At 46.0% G+C, this 18,036-nt stretch overlaps 1 protein-coding gene across 1 annotated transcript in view; it reads right to left on the reverse strand.

Moving 5' to 3' along the window:
* LOC147728078 (alcohol dehydrogenase class-3) overlaps positions 1 to 18,036 on the reverse strand; it is a 181,029-nt gene that overhangs the window by 136,110 nt on the left and 26,883 nt on the right. The window contains exon 2 of the mRNA XM_086961962.1: positions 3,447 to 3,548. Within this exon, the coding sequence (XP_086818088.1) occupies positions 3,447 to 3,548 (102 nt within the window). The remainder of the gene's footprint in view (positions 1 to 3,446; positions 3,549 to 18,036) is intronic.

Genomic DNA, 18,036 nt, shown 5'->3' on the forward strand with positions numbered 1-18,036 from the left:
AGAGGCGGGTTCAACCCCAGTAACTGAAAAACAAAATTTCTCGAGCTGCGCAAAACTGCTGCGCGACACTGCTGCGCAGTGTACGCCAGTCGAGACCTAAAAAAGGACAAAAAAATTACAATTTTAGGCACCTACAACAGCGACATTGTCAAATGAATGAATCTTGCATTTGTGAAGCACAACTGTCTCTCTGACTGGAGCATCCTGGTGCCGAGCGGCAATAAAAATAAAGTTCACAGCAGATAGAGCATAGATTAACAGAAGCAAAGGTCCCTATATAAGAGAATAGCATAAAGAATCAGGAGCTGTAAAGATCCAGGTTTTCAGTTGTTTCCTGAAGAGAAGATCTGAATCAATGAATCTTAGATACCTGGTAAGTGGATTCCACGCTCTAGTACCCGGGACAGCAAGAGAATGGTATTCTGGGAAATAAGGACTGTTGATTATGAACCAGTAAGGATGGTAGAAAATATCAACTCTCAGAAAATGGTGACAGAAAATTAAGAAGATGGTTTTCAGCTCAAGCCAAAGGAAAAGTTGAGAAAACAAAATGCTGCGGCTTTTCTATAGGAAAAAGGGAGTCAAGCTAAAACCTATCACACAGGCAGAAAAAGCCTCTGTACACATGTAAAATGGGCAGCAGCAGAGCAAGCTTCTCTCAGTGCCGAAGAGGACAGATAAGGAAGAGCTGACACAGATACCTTCAACACAACCAGAGTTGTAGCCCACTAGGCTATAGTATTTCAAAAAATAAGAAAGGTCATAATGGCTGCGGGTTAGACCTGGGACTGAATACTCGCACAGTACGGCAGGTTGAAATTAAAAGCAGTAATTTGTCAGTAGATACTAGTTTCTGCACGATGTGTATTTAATTGGGAGCAAACACTGAAAAGGTTTTATTTCCCCGCTTTGTCAAGATATACTCCAAATCTCTATTTTTTTTAATCCCAAAATATTCTGCCTGTAAACGCTCAGCTCAGGAATCTGATTTCTTTGCCAACTCTACTCATCACTTACAACATACAGGACAGAAACTGTGTAGCTGCGATTCAGGGAAGAGTACAAGCTTCCACCCAAACCAAAGGTGAGAGCACCTCATGGCTGGATTTTCCGTTTGTGCGCTTTGTGTGGCTTTTGCTGCTCTTTTATCTTCCCAACAAGTATGGCTGACAGACTCTGGCATGAGCTTTCAGTCAAAAAATCTGTACAAGCTGAAAGCTGTTGATGGGAACTGGGGGTTGATAAGGATGAAATTGTACTGGAGCACGCTTGCTTGCATATTCATCAACTAAAGAAGGCCCTCTCACGGTCTTTTGATGCAAGTTAAATGCTCTAGGGGTTGGGTTTAACTTCCTGTGGTATCAAATACCATCAAAGGAAATTTGCAGATTGTGTGAATTGGCGCTGTAACTTGGTAGCTAAGTGACCCAATGACCAGAGATCTTCAGTTACTAGAGTCCCTCAAAGCAAGCAGGAATGGCAAAGTGGCAGCACTTGTCCAGGGTCAATTTGGGTAGCAGGCTGACCGAACTCTGGTCCATACTTAAGTAGGTAGGCTGGGCTACATGGTAGGGCACTACATTGGCTCATGGGCTTTCTCGCCAATCAAAAGCAACAAGTCTGCTTGGATTCTTTCAAGTCTCGAAAGATATAAATGAACAAGGGAGTACCCCAGGGATCACGCCTGAGGCCTATTTTGTTTTAACATCCATGTGGCGCCATTAGCACGAAAAGTTAGAGCCTGGGGTGTGGAGATTAAAACACAGATGATACTCAACTACTACTCTCCTTTGGTAAGGATTCAGACAATGAGAAGAGTAATTTTGCAAACTGCATGATGCAAGTCACTGCTTGGATGACTAACGACTTGTTTCCAATTAAACAACAACAAGATCCTGATCATGCTATTTGGCAAAGTGACTGAGATGTAGTCATCTGACTGGTGGGCCATACAACTCTGCTCGGCTCCTGCAGGTAGTAAAAGAACTCTGTATGAAATTGGATCAATCTCTTTCCATGAAATATCAAGTTAGCTCTACCTCTGGCAGCTGTTTTGCCTCGGAGGCATTTTGAAAAAAGCCCTTCTGTGACTTGCAGACACAGATAGAAAGACTCTTGTCCAGGCTCTCATCATCAGTCGCCTGGACTATGGGAATGCCCCATTGACCTCAGTACACTGCTGCGCGACTGATCTGTAATCTATCTTGCTTGACTTCCTCTCCGATCCTTAAAAAACTTAATTTGCTGCCTATTAGGAAGCGGGTCATCTTAAAAAGAGCATTGTGTTAGACAAAGCGCTTTGTCTTCGATTATCCTCAAGACGCCAGAGATGTTTGGACAAGATGCTTTTGGGGATCAAGACTGGGGAGAAGATCTTACACAGCCCTCTTATCCCCCCCCCCCCCCCCATAATTGGAAAAACTACCTCTTAGCCTTAGTTATAGCCTAGATTTCCCCTCCTTTAAGAAACGACTTAAGACTTGGTTGTTTTAGACTCCTCCCATTTCTTTTCATGCAGTGCAGAGATAATATACTCCTTCGGAAGAGAGTTGTGCGTAAAATCAAATGACCAAATCTTAATAATAAGTATGTGCTATTTATATAGTGCAATCCGGATTGAAAGGCAGTGCAGCACTGTACAGAACTAAAGGCAAATATAGAGTTAACAAGCAAGTGGATGGGTAGCTGGGTTCCAAGAGTGGAAGTTGACGATTTCTGCATTCTAATAGTTATTTGAAGTGTGTGTTAAGCTCCTTCCTAAATTGCAGCAGGGCTGGGGGGAATCCTTATGAATACAAAATGTCATCTTTGTTGCACAGATTACATGTACCTTTTTCTTTACGCTTCATCTCATGTCTAATGGTGTCCTCGTTACGGGCATGAAGAATCTAGCCAGCGAAAGTGGTGAGCTAGTTAGCCAGCTAGGCAGTAGTAACGGTCGTAATGGCTTTATAGATGTTGCAACCAGTTTTGACAACGGTGCAGGCCAGCAATTGGTGTCTGTGGGATTCCATTAGAGTCAGGATAATTTCGTCGGATTTCTTGAGGCCCTTCCTGGTGAGATTCCCAGCAAAGAATAATCTTGTCTAATACGGTCTCTATTAAAAAAAATATTAGTATCTCACAATGATTTTCACTGAATGCAAGCAGCTTTTAAAGGATGGAGGCCTCTGGCTAAGGTGTAACAAAATGATGATTGCATAAATACTGAAGTACAAAGCCCCCCCCCCCCCTCCTACCCCCCCCCCCCCCCCCCCCCCCCCCCAATATCTGGGTTGTAAAAAGGCTAAAATGTTTGGCCACGCACACTAAACACATGAAACTGTCTTCAGAAAGAGAATTCTCTTACGAACACATACTCATTAAAAAAACATTTAAGTACCTTTGTACAAAGTTCTATCTTGCTTTATAGAATGTCAAACCACATTAACACAAGTAAAACTCACCTTAATCCTAACTTCATGAGCCTTTGGTGGTGCGACTTCCACCTCTTCAATGGAAAGCGGTTTTCCTGCTTCCCAAGCAACAGCAGCCTTGCAGTGGATAACCTAGTGTGGATGAGAAGTCAAGTCAGTGGCTGCATTACCTTTTTATAGAAAAAGCATCACAGGCATTAATCACCTTACAAGGGTAAGCTCTCTTTCAATTTACACCAAATTAATAGGACAGTGTGAATTAAACAAAGATTCAGGGACAGAGAGAATTTGGCTCCGGAAACCTCTTTATAAATGTGCATTCACTGGACAATTGAAGATAGCTATCCATTTCAGACCTAAAACGGCCCCCTTGTTTTTGTCTCGCTTAACATTGCAGCAGTTGTTACCAGTTCTTTAGGATATACATACGGATATGATCAGGATTGGATTGGGATTAAAAATCGGATCGGACACGCAAACATAAAAAAAAAGTGGCCCACATTTGCATATTGCCTTTCCAAAAAACACTGCTTCAGTGAAATTATTATTGTTTTAAAGGGGGGGGATAAAAAAAAATGTGCGGATTAATTTACACAGTTGAAACACACCTGAAAACAAGTGAGGCCATTTCTGCTCACGCAAAAACCACAGTTGATGGACAGAATGCAGAACAATGTCATACAGTCAACCCAGTACAGAGATCTGGGCCTAAACCCATTGTTTTTTTGCACTCCACACCACCCCAGTTCAGACATGGCCATATGCAAATCAGTCTGACCCTGTGCCTCAGGGGAACAGTCCAGCCCGAACTACCAAGCCATGCCTTCTGCTGACGCCCCTGCCCCATCAGCATAGGTTAATGGGGCCGCCCCAGCGAGAGAAAGGGAGTGATACCTCTGCCCATTGATAAAAAGGGGAGGTAATATACTCCCATCTACCTCCCTACCTCCAGAAAAGCCGGTCATGCACTCACTGGGCCGCTGGCTGCATCCGAACACAGACACTGCCCAAATCGGCCCCCCAGACTGTTCAAAAAAGCAGCCCACAGCTGGAACGGGACACCGGCCCCTCGGGCATTGTCTAAGTGCCAGCGTTACCAATCCTACCCTGGATATGATAGAACATCATACCTACAAGTCAGGACTATTGGCTTTGTCAATGGTTGTTAGTTGCGTGTGATAATTTAGCAGCAAGTGTGGCTTGTATAGACTATTGAAAAAAATTCGACTTAAGGACTTGGTAATACCACGACAATGTTGCTGCTCCTGAGTTTCAAAAACAGAAAGGAAATACAGACAGAAAATTACTCTTTAAAGATTTTCCTTCCCCTATAACGCTCACCTGGCATGACGTCATGCTGCAACCTCTCCACTAGTGAGAAGTGAGTGTGAACAGCGCCCATAGATTTGCCTACGTTCACTGCAGTCCGGAAAAAATATGGACCGCCAGGGCACACAACAGAGCCCGATACAGACCAGTTTCGAGGCCCCCTTTAAAAAATTGCCGGTGAGACCCAGCAAACTTAAAGCCATGCATACGGACTTTGACTCGACCCAACGGAGTAATTCTCTCTAACCTTATTGCTTTGGATGTCTAGTGTCCACTGCTCCTCCTATGGAGTGCCTGCATTGCATAAGGGCATATTTTACACATCACACTTACACCATATATGCACAGTATACAGAAAGCAACCCTTTTTATACTTTTCTGCTTTTTATTCTTTTGTCAGGACTGAAGTGTTGGCCGTATCTCCACCAATACCATTACAGTCCCTTCAAATATCTCTACCACCACCACCACAGCATTCATGTTTTACGGTATGCACCTGTTACAGCGCATTTTTTACAACGCACTACCACTACAACGCAGGCATTACAACGCATACCATTACAACGCATTGCGCTGGGGGGCGCTCTAGGATAAGAGGTAAGTTTAATTTACTATCCAACACCTTCCCTAGGGTCCACGGGGACTGGAGTTAGAATAGTAAATTATACTTACCACTATCCAGCACCCCAAAGCACTATGCGTTGTAATGGTATGCGTTGTGAATACCGCGTTGTAATGGTATGCGGAGTAAAAGTATGCGTTGTAACGTCATACATCCATGTTTTACTACATGAAAGCCAGGCCGGTTAGCTTCGCAGATGCTTTTTTTAAAAACATTTTTTATTGGCATTTGTAAATCATACAGTAAAACAGTCAGTAAACCTCCAGACCATAGCACAACAGTATCCCTCTGCCAGAATTAGCCCATTACAGCATACTACAAATTAGTAGAACTGGAGTGTTTTTTGTACATGCTTCGCCTTAGTTGTCCACAGTCTTTAAATATTCAATCAAATAGGTCCAATACTCCTTTGGCCTTGAGCCTGCAGGCAATTCTTCTTCATAAGTCAGGAGTGTGTCTTTACAATAAGTTAGATCCTGCAACCATTGGTTGGTGCTCGTCTACTATTCCAGTTAAGCGAGATTCTCCATTTAGCTATGAGTAATGCAATCACACAATATTTACGTTTGGCAGCCCAGACAGCAGGCACCAATCCTAATAAGCATACACGCACTGTACATTCAATGGGGATACCCACCATAACGCTTAATATTTCTACAACTCGTGCCCAGTAGTTTGCCACCTCAGGGCAGTGCCGAGCTAAATGCATAAAATCTACGTCCTCCGCATGACATCTAGTACATTGGGAATCCACACACAGGCCATACTTATGCAGACTTGCTGGTGTATAATATGTTTGATGGAGGTATTTGTAATGCAGTATGCTGAGGTTCCCATTAGGTGTCAATAACCCCATTCTTCAGGTGTTAGCGGGATATCCAAACCGGCATTCCATTTTCAGAACATGTACAGCGTGTCTCCTGCTATGTCACTTTGCAATTGAGCATACAATCTAGACACTATGTGCTTCATCGTAGGAGTGGTGAGTACGAGCTGTAGAGAAGATAATTGCTGGGGTTCTGCCGAATAGGAAGTGTACAATTTTTTCACCGCTCCCTGCAGCCTATAATACGTGAATCTAAAAAGAAGCGATTGATTACTCACATAGGTCAGATCGTCCAATGTTTTAAACTGACCATCTTCATACAGATCCCCCATCGTGCTAATCCCGACCTGGTCTAGAAGGCCCATGCCTGCCCTTTCCTGAGTGACCGACAGTTCTGGGTGATGCTGCAGGGGCAGTGCTGGCGCATACAGTGGCAGTTTATATGCCTTCCGTCCCAGAGCCTTGCTCCGTTGATGGTATCTATAGTGTTGATGTCCCGGTTATGTAAGGGGGGGGTCTGCGGTGGGTAATGATAGCCTTTAGTGGTACCGGGGAAGCATCACTCTCCTCTATTGCAGTGTGTGTAAGAAACGGAATTTCGTGATACCAGTTATGCGCATATTGCGCTTGCGCACATAAATAGTACAATAAGAAGTCAGGTACTAAATGTAGTGTCAGTGCTCTCAGTTGTATTCGCGCCTGTTTCCCTGCCCATATTAAATTCAATACCATGGCGGAAATCCTTCGGAATACCTCCATTGGTGGTGTTATTGGAACATTATTGAATATATACAGCAGTTTCGACAGAATTACCATTTTTACTATGGCTACACGATCAGCCAACGATAATGGTAGGTGGTTCTATCTATTGATTTGGTCTTCAATGGTGCTTATCGCTCTACCATAATTAGTACTGACTACCACCTCAGGGTCCCGATGAAACCAAACTCCTAAATATTTAATTGGCTCTACTTGCCAATCTAATGGGTAGTCCGTATGGTGCGGGTTGTGGTATCAGTTAGTGGCACTATTACAGATTTGGACCAGTTTATTTTAAGTCCGGAATGCCGCCCAAATTTTATATATTCCAGCAGGAGGAGATTCAAATATTGCTCAGGATCACGTACATAGAGTAACATGTCGGCATATAGTGATATGTGCAATGGTCTCCGTATGAATTGTAATGCAGAGCTGCTGTGATTTTGCCTTACCTTGCACACTAGGGGTTCTAATACGAGCGCAAACAAAAGCAGGGATAAAGGGCACCCCTGCCTCGTGCCTCTATTAACGCTAATTGTGTCTGATATAGATTTGTTAACCTTTATGCGCGCCGTCGGAGCAGTGTATAGCATCGTGATCCATTGTAAAAACATGGGAGGGAATCCCATTCTACTAAGGACAGTGTATAAATAAGCTACTCGATAGAAGCAAACGCTTTAGCTGCATCCAACAAAACAGCCACAGCTTTAGTATGGGGCATTAAATAATGAGAGCGCAAACAGCGTTCTGGTGTTGTGAGCAGTCGAGCGTGTTGGGATAAACCCCGACTGGTCCGGCAGGACCAGACGGGTCATCAATGGTTGCAAGCGTGTTGCTAATTACTTTGCAATAATTTTCATGTCGACATTCATAAGGGATAGGGGCCTATAGGATTCACAACGTGTTGGGTCTTTGTCAGGCTTCAGTAGGGCAACTATCAAGGCCTCACGTAATGTAGGCAGAAGTGTTTGTTTGTCATGCGCCTCTCCATACATTGGTACTATATGTGGGGCTAGTTGATCTGCAAATGCCTTATAGAACTCACAGGTAAAGCCATCAGGCCCCGGCGCCTTGCCATTTGGGAGTGATTTTATAATTGTGATGACTTCCTCAACCGTGACAGGTAACGAAAGATATTCACGTTGTGCATCCGAAAGCCACGCTATTGCCACATCTTCAAGGTAAGTCATGATTTCATCTGACGAGACAGCCACCTGAGAGGTGTATAATTTCTCGTAATGTGTTGTGAATTCCTTCAGTATGCCCTGGGCATCGTATATGAGTGCATCACTCCCATCGCGTATGGCCTGCACCATTTGTGAAGCGTACCCTGTACAAATTTTAGCTGCAAGGCTTTTTCCAGGTCTGCCGCTTCCCCGTATGATCGCGCTAAATGACGTTTCGTGAGGTATTGGAGTTCATCTTCAGCGTAGCCCTGATGCTCCACTAAAACTTCCTTGATTTTACCCAGCAGTCTGGTATCTTGTGTGCGTGCATAATCCCTCTCTAGTGTCCTGAGCCTAGTTTCTCCTGTGGCAAGCTGGTGTCGTATGTCCTTGAGTATGCCAGCTGTCGTACTGATGCATATCCCCCTAATTGTCGCTTTAAAAGCCTCCCATAGTAAGCCCACGTCGTCCATTGTAGGCATATTTAATTCTAAATATTCCGTTAGGGCTCTATGTATAGTGTCCGTGTATACTGTATCCAACAGCGCTACCGCATTAAATCTCCGGCTAAAGGGTGGTGGCACATAGTGTGGTATTACCAGAGAGAGCAGTACAGGGCTGTGGTCTGACCGAGTGCGTGGCATGTGCGTGATCTTCTCAGTCCACAGCACCAACTCATCCGTGCCCAGCCAGTAATCTATTCTCGACCAACTATTGTGTATAGCAGTAATGTGCGTGGGTTCTGTATGCGCGGGATGTCACGCACGCCAGATATCAGTGAGACATATCTACATTTATATCTTTCAGGGCTGATAAAGCCTGCTTATTTGGTTCTGTCGAGCCCTTCGATCTATCCAGGCCATCCTGCAGTGCAACACTAAAGTCCCCACCCCATATCATAGGAATGTCACGCACCTCCTGCAACTTCGCCCATACCTTACGATAAAATTCCTGATCTAGGTTTGGGCCATACGCATTAACAGAGAGTTTCTGCCCCCTTAGAATCCTCGTTATCAACACAAAGCGCCCCTCATGATCTTGCATAGTGTCTAATCGTAAAGTTTAATCCCTTCCGTATCAGTATGAGAACACCTCTAGCGTACGTGGAGTATCCTGATCCATGTACCGACTTTGCCCATCTGCGACCTATAGTCGTGTGTGCATTGCGCGCTATATGTGTCTCCTGAAGAAGAGCTATGTCAATCCACAGTCTATCAAGATAGCTGAATACTCTACGGATTTTTTGCGGGTTAGTTAACCCCCTTACATTCCAGGTTAATACATTTAATCTATTGGACTGTAGTATCTTATCAGTGGACATTTGAACATCTTAGATATCATCCTGTATAACAGCACCTAAAGCATGCATGTCATGTATCACATTAACGTTTGCAGTATCTCTTATGGGTATGATGAGGGTATACTGGAAGTCTGCGATAAGTCTCATATGCATAGGCCTGAAAACTCGAACTCCCCGTTGCCCATCCCACCCGACCACTTCAGCATCCCAATTATGCCAAAGACACACCCAAACTACAAACATTCGTAGAACTGAACTTCGAGTGGGGCACACCCGCATGGGGGGTCCGCCCGGTGCATATCTCTCCATCCAGCATAGTGGATGTGGCCAGGTGTCAAATTTTTTTTTTTTTTTTTTAAAAAGGACTATGCAAAACAATGTATTACATATAGAGTGTGATAGATTATTTTACAGCAGTAACGCCCCAAAGGCACTTAGATGTATGGCCAGGTCGTCATGTAGCGACATCACAGCCACAGCACTATGGCCCCCATTCTATAATCAGAGCAGTCTCCCCACATCCGTAGAGAAATCAATTAATCAGTGCCAATAATGCTACCAGCCTCAAATCAAATTGACAGCAGTTTTGATCTCCCAGAACATCAGCATTATGCGTTAACAATAGTACAGGAGCCATGGCACAGTGCATACAGTCAACACCCTCTATTTCCGCTTCATTAGCACTTAACTGTTCAGCACTGGCCATAGCACAAGTTGCCAGACAGTTATCCGCTCCTGCCCTGCAGATCTCCAGCACCACGGGTCCGTAATCCCCACGGAACAGTTCGAACATTCTGCAAAGGGCACATATAAATGCCCCATATTATCTACCGTGTCTCAAACATGCTCTTGCATGCATCTGTATACAGCGAAGTCGGACTCAGCAGATGTTCACAGCCTGCCCCAGCTGACTGTCCCAGTAGAGTCATTCTCTCATGTCATCGCGGGCGTGGCTCGCCAACAAACTGTACATACCATAATGTCGCACTCTGTCAATCCGTGTCTTCAGTGTGTTCACTGCGATTTTGTTCCTTGCGTTTACGGCGTTGTTGTTTGAGGAAGTCCGGTGCCGCCTTCGGTGTTTGAAAGATAAATGGTACGCCCATCCTGATTCACTCGTAATCGTGCTGGATAAAGCATGGCATATTCAATGCCCATTTCCCGCAACTGTTTGACCGGATTGTATTCCTTGTGCGCCAACTGGACCGACATGGTAAAATCAGGATAGAATTCCAAAGAGTTACCTTGATAGTTTATATCTCGCTTGTCCTTTGCCAGTCGGAGTACAGTGTCACGATCCCTGTAATTAAGTATGCAGGCTACTATTGGTCTCGGAGTCGCTGCAGGCTTTGGTTTCGGGGCCAGCGATCTGTGTTGCCTCTCGTCTATGAGGACCGAGGAGAATGATTCCGGGCCAAGACAGTCCTGAGCATGTCCTCCACATACGTTTCCATTTTCCCAGGGTTGGTTGACTCTGGTATACCCGTAATACGAACATTATTAAGTCTAGATCTTGCCTCCAAGTCTTCGGCCTTGTTTTTAATCACTTCCAGGATCTTTTCAATATCAGAGCATTTCTTGGTTGTGCTATGTGATTCATCCTCCACCGCTGCTAGTCAGCGAATGCCAGAAACCGGTCCTCGGAAGCTTGTTCCCGGTCCAGGGAAGGCATGGCTTGGCAGTTCGGGCTGGACTGTTCCCATGAGGCACAGACTGATTTGCATATAGCCATGTCTGAACTGGGCTGGCAGAGTGGGCTAAAGAACGGTGATGGATCAAACCCAGATCTTTTGACTGGGTGTGAGTGTTTGATTGGTTCAGATGCTCCGTCCATCCCCACCCCCTTTTGTACTGCTATTCTGGTCTCGGCCTCCACAAGGCACTCGCCATGTTTATCAAATTTGGCTGCCATGTTATCTACACGCTGCGTGATAGTGTCCAACTTTCCATTAATATCTAGTAGGCTTTGTTGTATGGCCTGCAGCACAGCCGCCATGCCGCTGGAGTTTCCCACCGCTCCATCCTCCACACCCCCCGGCGTGGTCCTCACGCTTTTGGACTGCCTCCCCGCCTCAAATGTAAGCCTGGTTTGTTGCTTCTCCGGCTTGCCCATTGTCCCGCTGTGGTGGCGCACAGTGCACGAACGGCGAAATGGACAGCAGCAGAGATATCTCAGTCCTTTCAGAACGCACTAGCAGTGTTGGCTCCCACACACACACAGCGTGATTGGGGCAAGAGTCGCTTAAAAGAAGTAAACTTGCCACTGAGTGTTGTGACAAACTCCCGCACACCGCCTCGGTCACTGTCAAGCCAGTAGCAACGCCCTACAGCTTAGGTGCCTCTATGTAGAGAGACCTATTAACACGACATTACTCACACCACTTGATATCCCTCGGCGCCACCTTGTGGCGATAGTAACCAGACCTGCATCAGTTATTGATATCCTCGCTGAGCCGCCAACATCCAAAAGTTAGGTCCGCAGCCAACAGCCGTACCAGCAAAGTATTATATCCAACGAAAAGCAGCCCTGCCTTAATAGGAGGTTAATTGAAAGGCTTCCGGGCAGTGGACGTCCGCCATTTTGCAGTCGGGACACTGCTGCTTCCGTCTACAGGCCCGCGCATGCATCACCGTCATTAATGCAGGACATCACCGCCAGCACAGAGCACGCTGCATGTGTTAGTACCACCTCACGTACAGTCCAGTTCACCACCACAGCGGCAATGCAGTGGCCATCAGGCACCATCAATCACAGTGCCCCCAACGTTTGCCATTGAGACACTTCCAGCTTTTACTAAGCAGAGGGGACTACAGGGGATGACTGCACAGTTTTATACAAATGACCAGAACTCCCAAGGCAGAGCGGCTGCAATTACACAGTTTGAAACAGTGCACTGTTCGTCCGCCGTCATTTTAACTCCCGGTCAGGACGTTCCAGAAATTCACCAGCCAATGAGAACAAGATCATGCCGCCAGCCTCATATGCACGTTTGAGGCCAACACCTTCAACAGGGCAGTTCCGCCCAGCCGCACAAGTCTCACACAGCACTTACTCAGGGACAGCCGCGGTGCATACCGATGCAGAGTAGCTGGTCGCCGCCATCTTGCGATCCGTGCTCAGCGTACCGAGTCGCAGTGGAAGCTCCCGTCGTCAAGGAGATTTCACCACTTTTCAGCAGTGTAACCGCATTCTACCTCCGCACATTGAAATGCCGCCACATTCCAGTAGCCAAATCCACACTGTTTCGAGAATCCACACTGTTTCGAGTCTGTTGTACAGCGTATTTTGCCACATTATGGACCTGGCCGGCGGAGCTGCCTCAAGAGCCAACCATACCGCCGTGTGCCCTCTAGCGCCCCCCCCCCCCCCTCGCAAAGGCTTCTTAAACACACATTTGGCCCTTGTAAAGTCCCCCGCACCAGAGAATCCCAATATTGAGGCTTTTCTGTAGGCAAATCTGCTTTTAATGCATCTTTTCTCTCGAATTTTTTTCACATACATTACTTAAGGAATGGAGGATTCCATCAGGGTCGGATTGGGATCACAATTAGGCCTGGGCACTTCTAAAAAAGTTGCCCAAATTCCCGGATCGGGACTTCATTAAACACCAATTGATTAGTCTCATTGGGCACATATTTATAGAAATATTTGGTAATTTTAACTTTTTATAGCTGATAGAGCCAGTAACGTGGGTAGAAACTAGAAGCACTGATTTTTGGCCTGGGGGGCAAGGTGAAATCTAATGGTCCAAGTGCGACAACTCCTGATCTGAAGGGTATTTTAATATCCTGACCTGTACAAAAATGACAATCACCCATATACAGTATTTTTTCCCCTAATCAGTATGTTTTTTAAACAGTAAATGTGAGGCAAATGCACTTTATATTGATTTCTAAAGATGCCTTATGATCTGTGACTGATCATTAAATTAACAAAGGCAGAAAAGCTATGTTAAAAAGGAATAACGCTTTTATTATATATAGGAATTTGTCTTTAATTATCTCTGGTGTTTGCAGCATTTTAAAACATGAACAATGGTTGTTTTAACATAGTTTCTGAATTCCAAAGTTGACATCTCTGGTCAAGGTAGCCTCACAGCTAGGCCTATGCAAATACACCAGAGCTGGGGGCTGGCGAAGATGGCAAGGTTCTGTGGGCCGGGTGACAGAGGGCTTAAAAAAACGGCCCAACGGGTGACACTTAGGTTCCGGCCCATCGGCCAATACCTGACTGCCCGCCTTCCCAATCCAACCCTGGTTCCATCGTTTTACTAATCAAAGTGTCCCTTAATACAGGTTTGTCGTTCAGGAAGCTATTCTGAGTAGCTTTCCTCTCTCGCCAGCCATCGAATTCTGTCTCCATCCCTTCCACATGCATCTTGCTGAGTCACCACCCACCAGTCCATTTACGCAATAAAGATTCTCGGAAGGGACAGGTTAGCTGGGTGGTCCCAAGAGCAAGATACCACACAATTGCGGATCATAGACTAACTTTTGATTTTGAGAATCAGGCCATATTTGTTACATTAAATAATTAAAGCAAAAGTGCTCAATTTGCAAAAAACATCAAAAACCATTTGCATGATCGATACAAAATGTCGTCAATAGAAATACATTGAAAGAACTACAGTACTTGCATAGTAAGCTAGAAAAAAAAAATCCTATCACATAACCCTCTATCAAGTCCTACTTAGTAGACTTATGGTTGGCAGCCCAACGAGACCCACTTGCATCACATAATTAAGGACCCCTACTGCAACCAAGACGACAAGTTCTTAAAGGAAAATTCTCTGCTCCCAAGCAGGGCTCAAGGCCATCTCAAAAATGGACCTGAAAACTGTTCCAGGGGCATCACTATTAGGATTCCCCGACACCCTTTTGGTACATATGCCTGGGCAACTGGGCTAAAACCTGGTCCCGTGGTGCAAGCCCCATGTACCCTATTACCAGGTGCTTTAATATGGAGAACCAACATGGGCTGGAAACGTATGTAAGCAACACCCCCTCCTCCGTCCCTTGTTACCATTAGGTGCTCCAAAGCCCATGCATGGGATAAAGCAACCAAATGTAACAACTGTACAAAATTTTGAAGCAGAATACATACGTTTCAACCGGTCTGGAAACAATGAGCCAGCCTAGCTAAAACTATAAAAATTGCAATTTTAATTATATATTGCTTACCACACAATGAAGCGTTGTAGCACTTTTCAGCAAGTAGCACGCTACTCCGAAACGCAAAAAGGATTAGTGGTGGATTAGTGTAGGGATACACAAGTTAATTTGAGTGGTGAGCATGTAGTTTGATTAAAAAGGATAAAAGGAGGGAGAGTCTAGAAAGTGTTATTTTGGAGTGTTATAATTGTAATAAAATCAAGCAAAATAACCTACAATTTCCCGTACTACAGCTATAACCAAAAAAAATTCCCTTCATTGCCAACTAAAGTGGTAACAAGGCACCGTTTTCTGGGGTTGGGTGGGCGGAACAAAGAAGATCATGCAGCAGCTTGGTGAGGCAGGAGGAGTCTGACAGTCCAAGCAAACACACAGCACTTGACCCCCACAGCATGCGCTTTTGAACAGTGCCTGACAGGACCACAGTCCTCTCCAGTCAACTGCCGCTTTCCCTGCAAATCAGCGTAACCCCTCCTGCGCAAGTTACTCCCATAAGCTCTCCCACATAACAAATCCTCTGGCATATCTATTGCCACTGGGCCTTCCTCCCCCACTGCCAGACCCTTTCCTAATGACTGAAGAACCACCCCCAATTTGGGGTGCGCTTTGAGGCACTTTGCCCAGGAAGAGAATCACAAGTTAGAACACGTCTCCTGATAAAACTATTCTAATCTGGAGACATACATACATACATACAATCAATTGCAGGATTCCCATTAAAGAAATCCGCTGGAGGACACCATCGTCACATACTTTAATGACTGTCTGTTGACTGTAATATCACAGGAACACACTTAAATATGTAAAGCCAGACGCGTTTTGGGAACAAAACAATCCCTTCTTCTGTGGCTGTGTTGCAAGGACAAGAAAGCACGCTCAATTTCAAAGTTACTTGACAAGCAGCATGAAGGGCAGGAAGGTCGTGTTGCAAGGTGTCATTTGCAGCCCAGAAGGAGTGTGATATTTTCCAGACCCACTGTGGTTTTAATATTTTTCGAATTGGTACATTGTGAAATGGCAGCTCACTGGAGCAAGATTTACGGCACTACTAATACCAGCAGGCTCTGGGAGAGCCAACGCCCACTGAGGCAGGTGTTAAGGATTAGAAAAGATGCCGGTGCCTCACGCAGTGTTTGAATCTGAGGCCTCTGAGGAAATGCTAAGGCAGCATGAAACTCGTCAGGCTTATGAATGAATTTGGACTTTGTTTCTTTCCACTGCGCTGTTTCGTTGCAAAATAAAACGAAGATTACTTTACCTACCTGCATGATGGCTCTTCTAAATGGGTAAAAAGTAAGAATGTGGAGAATATATATATATATATATATATATATATAAAAAAAAAGAGTAGGGTCTGCTTTCCTATGGTAACCCCACTTTTTGCTTCACTGGTTTTCGACTTAATGTGGCTGTGGGCCTGGTAATCAGGCCAACAGCCCAGCTGCTCTCTCTCTAAATTCACTACAATGCACTTTAGGTGGATTACCAATTGAATACTGGATCACCTTATGTGCCCCTGTACAGTGTACCATAGGTACCCAGGGCATAGGTGCACCCAAGGCCTATGCCAGGGCTGCAGCATATCTTGTGCCACCCCTGGCTGGCCATTCAAATCGACACAAGTGGCTGATCACTCAGCTGGGGCAAGGTGGTGTAATCACCCCTTGCTTAGATATAGTATACCTATATCTAACCTTATGTCTGGACACATATACACCTACAAGTCACTCCTATGGCAGGCCTTAACAATCCTGAAGGCAGAGTGTTTGGTTTTATGTGAGATGGTGCTCTAGCATGAGCTGAGCCTGTCTGCAGCTTTCGGAACCATGTCCTTTAGCTGTTCGGGGATATTGCCATACCATATACACTTAAGTGCATTATAATCCTTGTGGTTAGATGCTAACTATGGTTTGGCTTTATCAAAACATGTCGAGTAAGGTGTCATACGATTTGGAATACTACCCCCTCGCCAGTCATGGCGACAGGGGTAGCATTCCACCCTTCTAGAGGGAGAAGACATGTTGTTCCTACTATTCCCGGTTAAAGTTAACTAGAGCTTCAGCATCACAAAATGGATGCTGCTGCCACAGACACAAGTCTGACCTCCTGGTGCTGGGAGTCCTTCCAGCGAGGGAGGCTTGGACAATAGGTTTCCTGCCTAGGGAGGTGCTAGCACCACCCCAGACAGGACTTTGTGTAATGGGACAGGGAGGGCTGAAAGGATTGAGACACTGCCTGGGGCACACAAGGTGTCCCATGCATAGTCCAGTTCAAACCGGTGCTGGGGCTTCCCTGCCCCAGCTCTGGTGCGAAACTGGGCAAAGGGAAAGGGGTGTAACCGCCCCCTTCCCTGGTCCCACCCACAGGAGGTACCTAGCAGGTAATCCAGCCCCTAAGATTCGTATATAGGTAGGAGCTGAGTCTAGAGACTTTAGATTACCATGACTGAAACTTTGAAACGAAACTCTGGACCTTCAGCACTCTACTTTGGAAGAAGATGACTGAAGAATCTCCCTTGTGGTCAAGGAGTGACCACCCTGCACAAGCAGGCACTATCCAGCGATCGACGACTTGCTTTGCCGCCGCCTCCTGCCGGAGCCCGAGCCCAGAGCCTGACAAGAACCGGATTCCCAGACATCCAACAGCCCGATCCACAGTCCTTGCAAAGCTGAGACCCGTGGAGGCGACGAGAGACCAGCCATCTTGAAAAGTCTACGACCTGATAACTGCGCAGCCCCAGAGGCCTCCTCGAAGCTGTGCATTAGGGATTGAGAAGCCCCAGCCCGAGCAGCATCTGCACAGAAAATCAGCCCTGCACACTCCACGAGTTCTGCGTGGGGCCATTTTGCATTTTTCTTCTCGAAGCGTCTGTCCGGTCACTTGCCCGTTGGCTAGTGGCCATCTTGGCGACGATCCCGTGAAACTACACCGCTGGTCTGGTTGCTCCAGACTGGCCCTTGCTTCCCTGAAAAGAAGCAGCCCCTCAGACCTTGCTGGTCTGAGTAAGAAGCCTACATAGATTCCTGCATGGGTTGCCTTTGCCAAGGCTTGTTGTCTCCAATCTTGAAGCCGACACCGCGAGCCTTCGTAGGACAGCTCCTGCCTCCATCCTGGAATTCGTCGACGCCTCCTGGTCCACGTGGCTGCAGAGACAAGCTTCTCATCAGCACCTGATCGCATCCCGACATCGCCTGGTTCCACCCTGGCCACTGGCTAGTGACCCAGACTCTGTCCCCTCTGCTTTCAGGTTCTCTACATCTTTGATCCACCCTTGCATCCACCCGGACTCTTCTCTTCTGGCCGCCTGCAGCATCTTAACTCCAAGGCTCCATAGATCTCCATAGATCTCCACGATGAAACCCGACACACTTTTGGACCTATGCACCCGCTTCCTGTGGGTTAGGTAACGAGAGTACTACGGTGCTCCTGTAGAGGTCTACATCACT

The sequence above is a fragment of the Lissotriton vulgaris genome, chromosome 3_1 (genome assembly GCF_964263255.1).
Source record: "Lissotriton vulgaris chromosome 3_1, aLisVul1.2, whole genome shotgun sequence".
NCBI lineage: Eukaryota > Metazoa > Chordata > Amphibia > Caudata > Salamandridae > Lissotriton > Lissotriton vulgaris.